At 44.6% G+C, this 14,078-nt stretch overlaps 1 protein-coding gene across 5 annotated transcripts in view; it reads left to right on the top strand.

Annotated features, from left to right (window-relative positions):
* Window positions 1-14,078, top strand: part of MCC (MCC regulator of WNT signaling pathway) — a 486,531-nt gene that overhangs the window by 399,409 nt on the left and 73,044 nt on the right. For all 5 annotated transcript variants that reach the window (XM_030928032.1, XM_010375821.2, XM_030928033.1 and 2 more), the window contains one exon: window positions 11,977-12,140. In XM_030928032.1, coding sequence (XP_030783892.1) covers window positions 11,977-12,140 — 164 coding nt within the window. The remainder of the gene's footprint in view (window positions 1-11,976; window positions 12,141-14,078) is intronic.

Here is a 14,078-nt window from a genome sequence, read left to right as displayed (position 1 = left end):
GTATAAGATGGAAATGGAAAAGCATTAATCTACAGCCTTTTCTCAAAATGAGCTCCCACAGTTCTTGGGATTCATGAGCTCCTATTATTAACATAAACAGTCTTTATTTTCTAAACAGACCGTGTCTTTTAAGGTTGATTTTGTTTTGGTTATTTGAAGTTCATGACATAATTTTTCTTAAAACCAGCATTACAATAAAGGAGTGTTAGCTGCTGAAACCAGCCTCAGAAAGCCTATGTAATCTGTCATGGAAATAACTTCGGGACCTTGCTAGGGTTGTTACCGCATCCCCAGCCATCAGTGTGAACATTGCTGTTATGAGAAAATATTTTGTAGATCACGTTTGGATGCCAGAACCACATCTTCCCCCTCCTCCGGGCTGCATGGAAATCCTCTCACTCCTGTTAGCATGAGGGCCACAGGGCCTGGGATGAGTGCTAATGGAGGATCCACTGATTGTTCTCAAGGGCAGGAGACAGCCTGTCTAAAGGGGATCTGGAGCTGCTGCAGGTGACCCAGGCAATAAGAAAGGGCTGTTCGGACTGGAGGTTAGTGAGCCTGGGGGAGAGTGGGCAGAAATGAGGCCTGAGAGTTGGGCTGCGGCCAGTAATGATAGAGAGCCATGGAGGCACAGTGGAGGGGTTGGAATTTATCCTCTTAACATACTTCTATTTCTTCAGGATTACTTCTCAAAGGTATTGAATGATTAAGTCTTTTCTTGTATATTGTCAGTTGCCGTTCCCTCTCTACCCCAAAGATTTCCTCCCATCCTCTGCAAAACTGGGTATTATTCTTTTAAAGCTGTGCCAATTCAGGTGATCAGCAGTCAAATAAGTAAAATGATTATATGTAGATTTGAACTTTTTTTCACATATGTGTGAAACAGAAGTTTTCTGCCAGAAAAGTTCTGGCAGAAACCACTTGCAGAACATTTCTGCCACTGAGGCTGGACGTAGATGGCTAGGAGTTATGTGGGGGTGCTGTGGCAGAGCAGATTAGGGGATCCTAGATGGACACCAAGGCCAGTAGAGGCTCGCAGTCCCGGAGGACAGCTTCCTGGAGTTGATGTTAGGTTATCTTCCTTATCCCTTCATATTTATGACCAAGTTTGTTGATTCACAGAAACAAACTGTGTCAGGAATCCAAAGTGACAACAGTGAAAATGAAAACAAATCTCCAGCTGGTGAGATTTTGCTAAAATAGAAGTTCTGAAAATGCAGCCTCAATTGCTTTGAGAAAAGAAACAGAGATCTATAGTCAGAATGTGATGGGGTAGCAGCTTGCGCTTCTCAGGACCCCCACCCTGACTTTGAAAGAGGAAATTTTCCTTGACCCCTTCTCAGGCCTCGTGACAGGGGTGCCTCGCTTACTCAGTCCGCAGCTCTCAACCCCTCAAGGGAGGAGGAGCACGCAGGTGAGTGGGTGCAGGGGCCAGAGCAAGTGCTTTTGAGCATCAGCAGGAGCAAAACTCTGGGATGACCCCACAGCAGTGTCTCGGGGGAAGACCTGTGACCCCCAAAGCTCCAGAGGGCATGTGTTACAGTGCTCTTTTAGCTTTGCCGTTCGTGGGCAGCTTAAGTGTTGAACAGCTCAGTGAGCCCTCTGCCTTTTCATGTGAGGCAGTTGCTCTCCACCACTGAAGGCAGCGGGTCAGCGTGACACCCTTTAGCATCTGCACCCATGGCACCCAAGCTCTTGTTTGGCATCCAGGAAAAATCAGGTCGCACAAAGAATTGAAGGGTGGTGAATACAGAGGATTTTATTGCCAATAAAAGTGGCTCTCCACAGGAAGGGGAGCTAGAAAGGGGATGGAATGGGAAGGTAATCTTCCCCTGGATTCTGGCTGTCCCCAACCGGACTCCTCTCCAAAGCAATGGTGTCAAGCCATTGCTCTGAAGTCAAGCTGCTGCTCTCTGACATCAAACCACAGTCTCTGACATCCAGCTGCTTCTCTTCTTCTTCCCTTCTCTGCTCTCTGCCAGTTTGGTCAGGGTTTTTATGGGTATAGGATGGGGGGCGGGGTGGGCTATGGATGATTTTGGAAAAGGCAGCCTTCCAGGAAAAAAGGTTACATATTCTCACTTTGGGCCATGGTTCTAGGCTTCAAGGTGGGGCTTCACCAGGGACCCTGCCCTTTTCTGCCTAGAATTTCTCTGCCTCCTGTCCCTGTCCACTTGTGCCTGTGTACTTGGTGATCATTTGGATGTGGAAGGCACACTTGCAGGAGAGCTCTCCTGTTCTGGTAGCTGCACTGAGAATTGGTCATCTTGTGCTCTCCGTGTTAAATCTCCACTGCAGCATATCCAGACCATGTGAGACCTTCTTGCCTAGAATGTTGAGGTATGTGTTTTCTCAACTTTTTATTTTAAAGATCTTCAAACTTACAGAAAAGGTAAAATAAGCCTCCATAAACCACTCATCTTAATCATCCAATTGTTAACATTTTGCCACATTTGATTTTTTTCTCTCTCTTGCTCGCATTTGTGTTTGTGTATACGTTTTTTTCTGAGCCATTTGAAAGTTGCAGACATCATGATGCTTCACCCCCTAAAGGCATATTTATAAACCTCTCAAGAAAGAACCTTCTCCTATAATAAACACAGTACCTTCATCACACCTGAGAATTTTACTACTGATGAAGCATTGACAATCCACAGTCCATATTCAGATTTCCCCAGTTGTCCCATTAATGTCCTTGGTTGCTTTTGTTTAGTCCCAGATCCAGTCAAGGCTCACACAGTATATGTAGTTTTCATGTCTTTTGACTGTCCTTTAATCTAGAACAGATCCTCCCTCCTGCTGTTTTGTCTCTCGTGACATTGCCATTTTGAGGACATCAGGTTAGTGGTATCATAGAATGTCCTTCAATCTGATGATCTGATTGTTTTCTTACAAGATTTGAGGTTAACTTTTTTGTTTGTTTGTTTGTTTGTTTGTTTGCAAGAACATATGTGGGTTATGGTCCTCATTACCATGTTGCAGCAGGAGGGTCCTAATGTCAGTTTGTCCATTACAGGTGATATTGAGGAGTTTTTAAACTACCACAACATTGTTCTCATAAGTCCTCTTGTCTTAGGTAGACAGAGGCAACATGGGACACAAAGCAAGGGGTAACCTCTGTGGATACTCTTTCTCCCTTCCTCCCAGACCTTTCAGTCTTCTCTTTGGTGTTTGGCCCTAAAAGATGACTATTCTGTTTTCTAATTTTCTATGTTACTTATTTTCGGTTTGTGTTTGTTCCTCAGTGGAATTAAAGAGGGCCTTGCTGTATGCAGAGTACAGAGGAATGCTCAAAAAAAAGCAACAGCCCTCCTGGTTTCAGCTGTAGAGCTACAATAAGATCTGAACTGTTACATCCCTGGAATATAGCATCTTGCCTTTACAGAAAGTCTGTGTTGATGCTGAAAGAATCTGTAGGTCTTTCTTCCACCTTGAATTGCTTTACCAGGCATGATGTGTGCCCAGTCAGAAAAGAGGGGTGGGTGGTATGCGTTGGCCCTCGGGAGGCGGCAAGGATACGGTGAATGGCCAATCCTGCTACAGCACACATCGTAGCAGGCCTACAGATGCTTCTGTTTTTTAGCCTGGTTAAAATTCTCTGTGGCTTATGTCTCTAACTTCACTGAAAGCTTTCTACCTTGGGGATCTTAATTGAAAACTGTCTACCTTATTAGCAGGCTGTGATAATGTCATTTGATATGTTTTAAATTTGATGATACTTGATTAACAAGTGAATTAACAAAAACTTGGGACTTTAAAAAGTTGGCTTATAAAAAGTCTCCCATTTATTTTACATGTTAATCTCATCCCTTGTCTGTAGAGCACACGTTCCATGCCCAGCACTGCGAGTCTCTGGGAACACACTGTTGCATGAATGAAATCATCAGCTTTTAGGACTGAGTGCCAAAGGACTGGGAAGGCTTCCTGGAAAATGAGATTTCAAGGCTGTATTAGTCCATTTTCACACTGCTATAAAGAACTACCTGAGATTGGGTAATTTATAAAGAAAAGAGGTTTAATTGATTCACAGTTCCACAGGCTGTACAGGAAGCATGACTGGGGAGGCCTCAGGAAACTTAAAATTATGGCAGAAGGTGAAGGGGAAGCAAGCACATCTTACATGGCCAGAGAAGGAGGAAAAAGAGAGAAAGGGGAGGTGCTACACACTTTTAAACAACCAGGTCTCGTGAGAACTCACTATCACGAGAACAACAAGGGAGAAGTCTGCCTCCATGATCCAGTAACCTCCCAACAAGCACCTCCTCCAACACTGGCGATTACAATTCAGGATGGTTTTTGGGCAAGGGCACAAACCCAAGCCGTATCAAAGGCAAAGCTTAATCAAGACCCAGCATGGAAGGCTTCCAAACTAGGCAGATACCTAACCACTAGTGTGAAGCAAGTACCATCCCCAGGAACATGTGCTTTTGGAAGCTGGAACTATACTTTGGAGCAAAGTCATTCTGGTAAAGAGGGGACTGCTTGGTTGGAATCAGGTGGACCAGGGGAGTGTTTGTAACATCTCATTGTTGGAGCTGCACTTTTATTTGAGTTAGGATTTTTACAGGGCTTGTTTGTTTAAAAAAGCAACTTTTAACACCTGATTCAAAATGAACCAACTCTGCCATAGTTAATGGTGTCAACTCTGGTCATAGGCATAGCTGATCCTAAGTGAGAAAGAAGAAAACCAGCTTTGCCCACTGGTGTGTGTTTAAGCAAGAAGGCTCATTAGCGTTCTTAGTTTTCATAGCCATGAATGTCCTCTTACCTCCTTTCCAGATTTCCAAAGTATAGTAAATCCTCAGTGTCATTGATAGGTTCCTGGAAAATGCAACTTTAAATGAAATGACGTGTAACGATACCAGATTTATGGTTAATTGATATAATCAAGAGTTAAGTTCCTGTAGTGTATTTGTGGTCAGCAGAAACATAAGTGAATTTCTAAATAGAAACCCAAAACACTTCTAATATTAAACGTGGGAATAAACTTGAGCTATATGTACATTCAGGGCAGATTAATAAAAACAAGGGAGATAATTATTTAACCCCTTATTCCAGGTCAGTGTCGCAGGTAGCTGAGGCCTATCCCGGGAGCTCAGGGTACTGGATGGGAACCCACCCTGGCCAGGTGTCATCCCATCGCAGGACACACACATTCGTTCTCTCTGTCTCTCTGTCTCTCTGTCTCTGTCTCTCTCTCTCTGACTGGGACTATTTAGACACACCAGTGAACCGAACGTGCTGAGCTTTGGGGTGTAGGGGAAACTGGAATACCCAAAGATAAACCACACAGCCATGGGGAGGGGACAATGTGCAACCTTCACACAGACAGTGGCCCCAGCTGGGAATCCGTGTTTCCTTCCTCATCTATGTTATAATGAGACGATGTTGAACAAAATGTTATTTGAGGACCTGCCGTATGTGGGTCTTTCCCCAAACAGCAACATAAAAACCTAAGGCTCTGGTTCTCATTAGAAAAATATAACCTGAGCTGTGTATTCTTGAGCTCTTATCAGGAGGCCAACTGAGGAAAACTGCATTTAGAAAAGAGGAAAAGGGCAGGAGGAGCCACTGACTCGGGTGGAGGCGGGCAGAGCGGAGGAGCACCGTGGGTTGGGCGTGCTGAGTCCCGGGATCTGCGGCTGGCCCCTCCGCAGATGGCTGTGGTTGAGAAGCTGGGCCCAGCATTGTCAGATCTTCTCATTTTACAAGAATAGCCATAAATTTTAGCAATTTTTAAAATGTTGACAATTTACTCAAAAACTATTTTAAAAATTTTAAAAAGGCCATGCCAGACACCATAATCCCACCCCATATGCAAGCACATCTTTGGCTGCAGATGACTGGTTTGCATCTGCTGAACAAAGGGAGAGGTCCGTTCCATCCAGTCTTCTGGGTCCTGTTCAGTCTTATCAGACAATTTGAAGACTGAGTGCCAAGTTTATGTGAGCCTGGCGCTCCCCAGTGTTCCCTTTACCTTGTACTTTAAATGGTCTGCAACTTTAATTTTAACTGAAGGTTAACATAAGAAGAAACCATATGAAATCTGCATATGTGTGAAACTGGCTAAGGAGACTGGCGTCACATCACTTCACACCACGTATGAAGTACCGTGTACCCAAATCCTTCTAGTCTCTGTTGCCAAAAACACCTTGCCTCCCTTGTGAAACCAGAGTGCTTCCTCCTTTCTGTCAGGAGATAATTCATATTTGCTCCGGCTGCCAGGAAGCTCAAGCCTAGCTGCAGGAGTCAGCCCTCAGCTGGGTCAGCCTCCGTTTGCTCGCAGCCTTTCCCTGATCCAGTCACCGTGTTTTCCCCTTATTTGTGGCTGCTTGTGATAAGCAACCTCAAATTCTTTGGAAAGAGGCACAGTACAAATACACTTAAAGGAATGTGTATTTGCTACCAAAGGCCTCCTCTCTGTCTCCTGGACATAGTAGCAGTTTCCTTTGATGTATAAAGCATAGCACAGGTGGCTCACGCCTGTAATCTCAGCCACTTGGGAAGCTGAGGTGGGAGGATTGAATCCCAGGAGTTCGATACTAGCCTGGGCAATGTAATGAGACCCTGTCTCTGGAAAAAAAATAAGAATAATAATTTTTAAAATAAAAAAATAAACTACAGCGAGGCTGAGGGAGAAAGCCAGTGGGCCTTCCTCAGCTGCCCTTCGTGGAGTTACGTGGCAGTGGGGGCCAGGGTTTTTCTAAAGAGTACATTACTCCCCCTTGTCCTTAGACTTCCCATATCTCTTGCTTCCTTCTCCTGCTCTCCAACCCACAGGGGAAAAAAATTTTTTTAATTAAATTACAATACCTCAAATCTTTTCTGAATGTACTGCCATTCCTGAAGATTACTGTTTTCCATTTCATATATGCCTATTTGCTTATATCTCCTCATTTTACTCACTGAAATACATTTATTATATTTATTGTGGTAACATAAATATGAAATTTACCATGGTAATCATTTCTAAGTGTACAGTTCAGTGGCATTCACAGAGTTAATGTGACCATCACCACTACCCATTTCCAGGACATTTTCATGCCATCATAAACTCTGTACCCATTAAGCAATAACTCCCTATTCTTGCATCACCCCCACCCCTGGTAAACTTTATCTCCTGTCTCCACAGTTGCCTCTTCTAGATACCTCGTATTAGTGGAAATATTTGTCATGTTGTGTCTGATTTATTCTAATTAGTATAATGTTTTCAAGGTTCATGTTGTAGCATGTGAAAGAATTTTATTTCTTTTTTAAGGCTGAATAACATTACGTTGTATTGAGAGACCACATTTTGTTCCTTCATCTGTCAGTGTACCCCTGGGCTACTTCCACCTTTTGGCTACTGTGAATAATGCCGCTATGAATGTTGGGGTACAATTGAGTCACTGCTTTTCATTGTTTTTGTTAAACATAGAATTGCCATATGATTCAGCAACTCTGCTCCCGTACTTAGGACCTACTGTGGCACCTTATGCCACAGACTCTGAAAGACAGTTCTGTCTGGAGCCATGTGGATGCTGGGGATGAGTAGTGATGAGTGCTTGGTACCTTGAGGTAGTACCTTGACAGGGGACACAGAATACCTGCTCCAGGCGGCCCAGTCTCCTCATCCTCCCATGAGGCTCCAAACAGGGAAAAATAGCAATGGACAGCCAAGTGCTAACTGGTCACTAATGGGCCTGTGTGAAACCACAGTGCAGAGCTCTGCAGCACAAACTGGAGTTTGTAGGGTTCATCACCCCACCTGTGTTTTTATACATTCAGCTTCCTGTGACCAAAGAAAGCATGTGTAGCCCTCCTTGATTTGAAGGGCAGATACTCTTTAGAGTCTGTGCATCAACATAAATGACCTCACATCTTGCCAACTCTCTTGTCTTGTGTCTGCACTGTGTTACCTATGGTTACTTCCCTTTCTTTCTTTCTTTTTTTTTTTTTAAAGACAGAGTCTCCCTCTGTCACCCAGGCTGGAGTGCAATGGCTCGATCTCAGTTCACTGCAACCTCCACCTCCCGAATTCAAGCGATTCTCCTGCCTCAGCCTCCTGAGTAGCTGGGATTGCAGGCATGCACCACTGTGCTCTGCTAATGTTTGTATTTTTAGTAGAGACAGGGTTTCACCATGTTGGTCAGGCTGGTCTCGAACTCCTGACCTTGTGATCTGCCTGCCTTGGCCTCCTAAAGTGCTGGGATTACAGGCATGAGCCACCACACCTGGCCACTTTTCTTCTTTTCCCCTCCCCTCCCCTCCCCTCCCCTCTCCTCTCTTTTTTTGAGATACAGTGTTGCGTCTTGCTCTGTTGCCCAGGCTGGAGTACAATCTCAGCTCACTGTAACCTCCACCTCCTGGGTTCAAGCGACTGTCCTGCCTCAACCTTCCCAGTAGCTGGGATTACAGGTGTGTGCTACCATACCTGGCTAATTTTTGTATTTTTAGTAGAGATGGGATTTCACAATATTGGCCAGGCCAGTCTTGAACTTCTGATCTCAGGTGATCCACCCACCTCGGCCTCCCAAAGTACTGGGATTACAGGAGTGAGCCACTGCGCCTGGCCTCTGTGGTTACTTTCCTTACAGTAGTGGTGGGCAGCAGAGAGACGGGACAGTGGCCTTGTAAATCTGGGAGTCTCTCACGGTTAAGGTTAATCTCTTACCCATCTTTGCACTCTGCTTCTGGCCTGAGTCAGGGCTCGGCAACTGCCCAATTTAAGTATGAGAAAGAAATACTGGTCACATGCCTAGCCCCTCTTCCTGCTCCCTGTAACCCAGCACCCTCAATAAGCAGCCTGTTGCCACCCCTCCAGCCCTGCTATGAGAGCCCCTCAGCAGACATTTCCAGTGTGATTCTTGCATCAGGTGGACCTGTGCTAGGGAAATCAGCACAGAATGTCTGAATATTTCATGAACATCTCGCTCATGAGCACTTAATGCACGTAACTCAGGAGAGCGTATTCACACCAGCTCTGGATACCAGCAGACCTGCACCAGAGGGTACATCGTCATTCAGAGGCTGGTTGGTGTGTTCTCTGAGGAGTTCTGCTCCTCACTTGGGTCCTCTGCCTCCAGTGGGTGGTGTCTACCTGCCACCATCTCCAGAGGGCCTCTGCAGTGATAAGCATCCTAGTTCTCAGCAGCTCAGGTCCAGGTCCATTGAGGTCAGGAGTTCGAGACTAGTCTGGCCAACATGGTGAAACCCCATCTGTACTAAAAATATAAAAATTAGCTAGGTGTGGTGGCACACACCTGTATTCCAAGCTACTCGGGAGGCTGAGATAGGAGAATCGCTTGAACCCAGGAGGCAGAGCTTGCAGTGAGCTGAGATTGCACCACTGCACTCCAGCCTGGGAGACAGAGTGAGACTCCATCTCAAAAAAAAAAAAAAAAGATAAAAAAGAAAAGAAAAAGAAAAACACACTGCTATAGAGTCTGTTTGTAGCCTTCCTGTTTATTAAATAAATGGTGATGTGGTGTTTCTCTTTGCTCATTTAAAAAATAATATTTGACTGCCTACCCTATTCTGTGTTGGAGATACAATGGTGAGGAAGATCAAAGTCCCTTCTTTCCTGGAGCTCATGTTTTAGTAGAGGAGAGAAAACAAACACATAAGTCAAATCAGATAGCAATAATTGCCATGAAAAAAATAGGATAAGAAGATAGGGACTGGGCAAGGGAGGAGGTGAAACTCCATGCTTTAGATAGGGAAGAGCTTGTTGGGAGGTAGCATTTGAGCTGAGAGCTGAACAATATGTAGAAATTTGGTTGGCCAGGCATGGTGGCTCATGCCTATAATCTCAGGACTTTGGAAGCCTGTGGCAGGAGGATCGCTTAAGGCCAAAAGTTTGAGACCAGTTTGGGCAACATAGACCCTGTCTCTGCACAAAAATAAAAACACGAGCTGGTTGTGGTGATGTGTACCTGTAGTCCCAGCTACTTGGGAGGCCGAGGTGGGAGGATAGGTTGAGCCTAAGAGTTTAAAGCTTTAGCGAGCTAGGATTGTACCCCTGCACTCCAGCCTGTGCAACAGAGCAAGACTCTGTCTCTAAAAAGGAGGTGTTTTTTTTTTTAATTAAAATTTTAAAAAATCAGCCTAGACAAAGGAAACAGCAAAGGAAAAGGAACCCGTGGAGCAGACAGGAGTTTGGCATATTCCAGGGGAAGGAAGAAGTGTGAATGGAGCATAGTGAATGAGGGGAAGGAGTGTGAATGGAGCATAGTGAACAGGGGAAGGTGGTCGGGTGAGGCAAGATCAGATCAGTGGTTGTCACTCTGCACGGTAGTGCAGCCAGAGTGAGGAACCTAAAGTTGCCATTGTGCAAGCCCCACCCCCAGAGATTGTGATTGTGATTGGTTTGGGGTGGGGCCTGGGCATCTGTAGTTTATAAAAGCTCCCCAAGGACATGGTGCAGCCTGAACTGAGCACATCAGTCTTGATCATGCAGAGTTTTACAGACTCTGGTAAGGAGTTGGGACTTTACATGAATGATGATGGGAAGCCATTAGACAGTTTGAGCTAGCAAAATAACTTGTTCTGATCTGCGCTTTTAGGAGGCTAACTTTGGTGACCGCATGGAGAGTGGAGGTAGGAGATTGTTACAGTGGTCCAGTTGAGAGATGATGATGGCTTAAAGCAGGATCGTGTCAGTAGAGATGGTAATAAGAGGTCAGTTTGAGGATAAGTTTTGAAGGTTGTGGTCACAAGATGAATTGGATTTAGTATGTCAGGCAAAGGCATGGAAGGTTGCCTCAGAGCTCACCTGAGTAACTGGGTGGATAGAGGTGTGCTATTCATGGAAATGGGAGAGATCAGGGAGGAACAGGTTTGAGAAGTAGGTGGAATAGTTGTGTGTACTTGTTGGAGTGAAAGCCTTAGGCTGATCTCTCTAGATTTAGGTAATTTACAGATAGAGGCAACCAGATGAGGTTGACTAAAACATTCTGAGAAGTCCTGTTCCTGTTGTGCCAAGAGTTTTCTTGAAGCCTTCCAAAGGTAAGTCCCAAAAGCAGTTGACCATTTTAGTCCATGGAACCTGTGGTGAGAAGCATGCAGCAGAGAAGAAGAAAATGGAAGACACCAAGCAACTTTCATGCAGGGTCAGGCTGGATGTAGGGGAAGAATATGCTCTGAAAGATTACATATAATCAGTCAGCGTCTGCCCTGCAACAATAATTGAATAGCATGGCGATAGACAGAATCCAGAATAGCTGGTTACAATACAAGTTTGTATTTGACTTTAAGGGGAGTTTTTTCCCAACAAAATTGTCTTCTGAGATACATCTGGGTCACATTATAATTATTTTTTTACTTCTCTGACCAGGCCCTGGATGTCCAGCAGTTCAAAGCAACCCAAGTTTTTAAGTCAAAATCAAATGATTAGAATTGGTTGCCTTATTGGAGAACAATAAGGAATTTGTTAGAACAGTTTATTTTTCCCCCGATGAAAGAACATGGATTAAATTGCAGCGGTAGAGCATATTGATTGGTTCTGTCATGGAAAAGCCTTGGTTTTAGGCTCATTGAGGGCGAGGACTATCTCTTACACAGTTTCTATTTTTCAAAATACATAGCATCTCTGCTCATTCTGAGACTTTTTGTTACATTTAGTAAAGTTACGGGATCTTTCCCCAGTTAGTGCTTGTCTGAATGACTGAGCAGACGGGTTGACCAGAGCCTCTGGAAGTGCCAACAGCCTCTTCTGGGCGTTTCTTTGTTCTTACTAAAGAAACTCAAGATGTGGCTGCTTTGAGTGAAAGACAAGAGAATTCAGAAAATGACCATCATCTGAAACTGCTTAATAAAAAGAGCTTTGCACTGGCTCCAAGCCTCAGAGGCAGTGCCTGTGAGGTTAGGCAGGCTGGCATGAGCTTTGAAATGTCAAGCTCCATTGCCATCCCATTACCTGAATGGATCCCTCATGGTAAGCAAAACAGAGAGTATTTGTTGCCCTGTGTAACACATTTTGTCTTCATTCACTCACAGACAACTGCAGTGACCTGAACTCAGAACTGCAGAGGGTGCTGACGGGGCTGGAGAATGTCGTCTGCGGCAGAAAGAAGAGCAGCTGTAGCCTCTCTGTGGCCGAGGTAGACAGGCACATTGAGCAGCTCACCACGGCCAGCGAGCACTGTGACTTGGCAATTAAGGTAGACCTTCCTCGCCATCTGTGAGGCCCTTTGAGGTTCTGAAAGGGAAATGGTCCAATCCTTCTCTTGAAGCACAGTTTTCTTAATTACTTTCTAGGTATGAAAGTTTCCATGAGAGCCATACAATAGATTGGGCCACGGGGTAGAAATGGGGACCCTAGAAATTTTGGTTGGGCTGAATTTTTTCAGAAAAAGTCGTGATGTCAGCAGTCAGGTTCACTGGCTTTGCAGTAAAAAAGACAATTTACTTGGAAACAATTCAACTGCTAGTATTGAACCATGTCATTTTAGTGTGGTTCATCATAGAGCACTCTTAAGCTGTAAGTTTTGGAAAAGCTCTAAGGCCTCTAGAATACAATTTCAGGAGTCCATTCATCAATTCCTCTTGCTGTTTGAGATGGTGAGAGGAATTTTTTGCATCTGCACAAACTTATTGTGAATGATGGGAAAGTCAAGTCTTATTGATACTAGGTCTTGAGTATCTTGATATTCCTTTGACATAAGTTAGTTACCTGGGCATAGCAATTCAAATTTAAAAGTCTAGGAGGAGCCCATAAAGAGAAAATGTAGGCCCAAGTTTCTGTCAGTAGGAATCATGGATTGCACAAAAGAACTGTGGTGTCACAAGGTAAACCATGATGCATGTTTGTAACACTGCTGGTTTTCCATCTTTCTTCATCTCAATTGCAAATATGTAGTTGATGTGGTTCAGGGCAGGGAGAAGCAATTGCTGGTGTTTCTTTCTCTGGAATCTCCTGGGCCCTATATTTGATTTTAATGTCAACTTGAGTCTAGCCCCAGCCTCGGGGTTGAGAGGGAAGGAGGAGGCCAAGGGCCTCTACCAACCAGCTAGGGACAAAGCCACAGGGTCTGGAGCAGAGCCAAGTAGGATGAGAGTCTCCAGACTTAAAGGAAGGACAAAGCAGCACATGGGGAAAGGGGCAGCAAGATTTGAGAACCAACGTGAGCATCTAAGAGTGATGTGCCCTTATGTTTTTTAGTATTTGAGGCATTCTCTTCTCTTCTCTTCTCTTTCTTTTTTTTTTTCTTTGGAGATGGAGTCTCACTCTGTCGCCCAGGTTGGAGTGCAGTGGCATGATCTCCGCTCACTGCAACCTCCACCTCCCAGGTTCAAGCGATTCTCCCTGCCTCAGCCTCCCAAGTAGCTGGGATTACAGGTGCATGCCACCACACCCGGCTAATTTTTGTATTTTTAGTAGAGACGGGGTTTCACCGTGTTGGTCAGGCTGGTCTTGAACTCCTGACCTCAGGTGATCCACCCGCCTGGGCCTCCCAAAGTGCTGGGATTACAGATGTGAGCCACCACACCCGGCCAGCCTTCTGTTTCTTATCCCATCTCTTCACATAGTATTCTGCATAGTAATTCTCCCTCTTGTTTCATTATCCACTGGCTTGTGCTTCCTTTTTCAAAGGACAGTAAATGTGAAGCAGAATGACTTCTTCCTTTTTTTCCTAATATTATGCATGTTTCTTCTCCTTTAAATGTTTTTAAATGAATTTTTTAAAGCTCTGTATGTGCTACTAAGATTTTTCTTTACATTTTGAAGCTGTGTTATTAATTAATTTAATCCCTGCTGTCTTAGAAATCTCCACAGTGAGCTTCCTCTTTTCTGTGTCAATGAGGTTTATTTTTGCCTTTCACATCTTGAGACTGAACCTCATTTGCACCATCTGAATTTGGATGTGGCACTAAAAGCTGGAAATGGTAATGTGACCTATCTTATCGCTCAGTTGGCACGTGGGAGGCCTATAATTTAGGCAGCTTCAAGTTAGATTTTGTATGCAGTTTACAACCTCATGTTTGTCCTCACATTACCAGGATCACTAAATGGCCTTCTGCCTGGTTGTGTGTATCCACCAACTCTAGAACTCAAGTGAAGGCAATAAGCATTGTGTGGATGTGTCAGCTAGCACCAC

The sequence above is a fragment of the Rhinopithecus roxellana genome, chromosome 3, assembly GCF_007565055.1.
Source record: "Rhinopithecus roxellana isolate Shanxi Qingling chromosome 3, ASM756505v1, whole genome shotgun sequence".
NCBI lineage: Eukaryota > Metazoa > Chordata > Mammalia > Primates > Cercopithecidae > Rhinopithecus > Rhinopithecus roxellana.
Note: the sequence above shows the minus strand (reverse complement) of the source record. Positions and strands in the feature narration are given on the sequence as shown.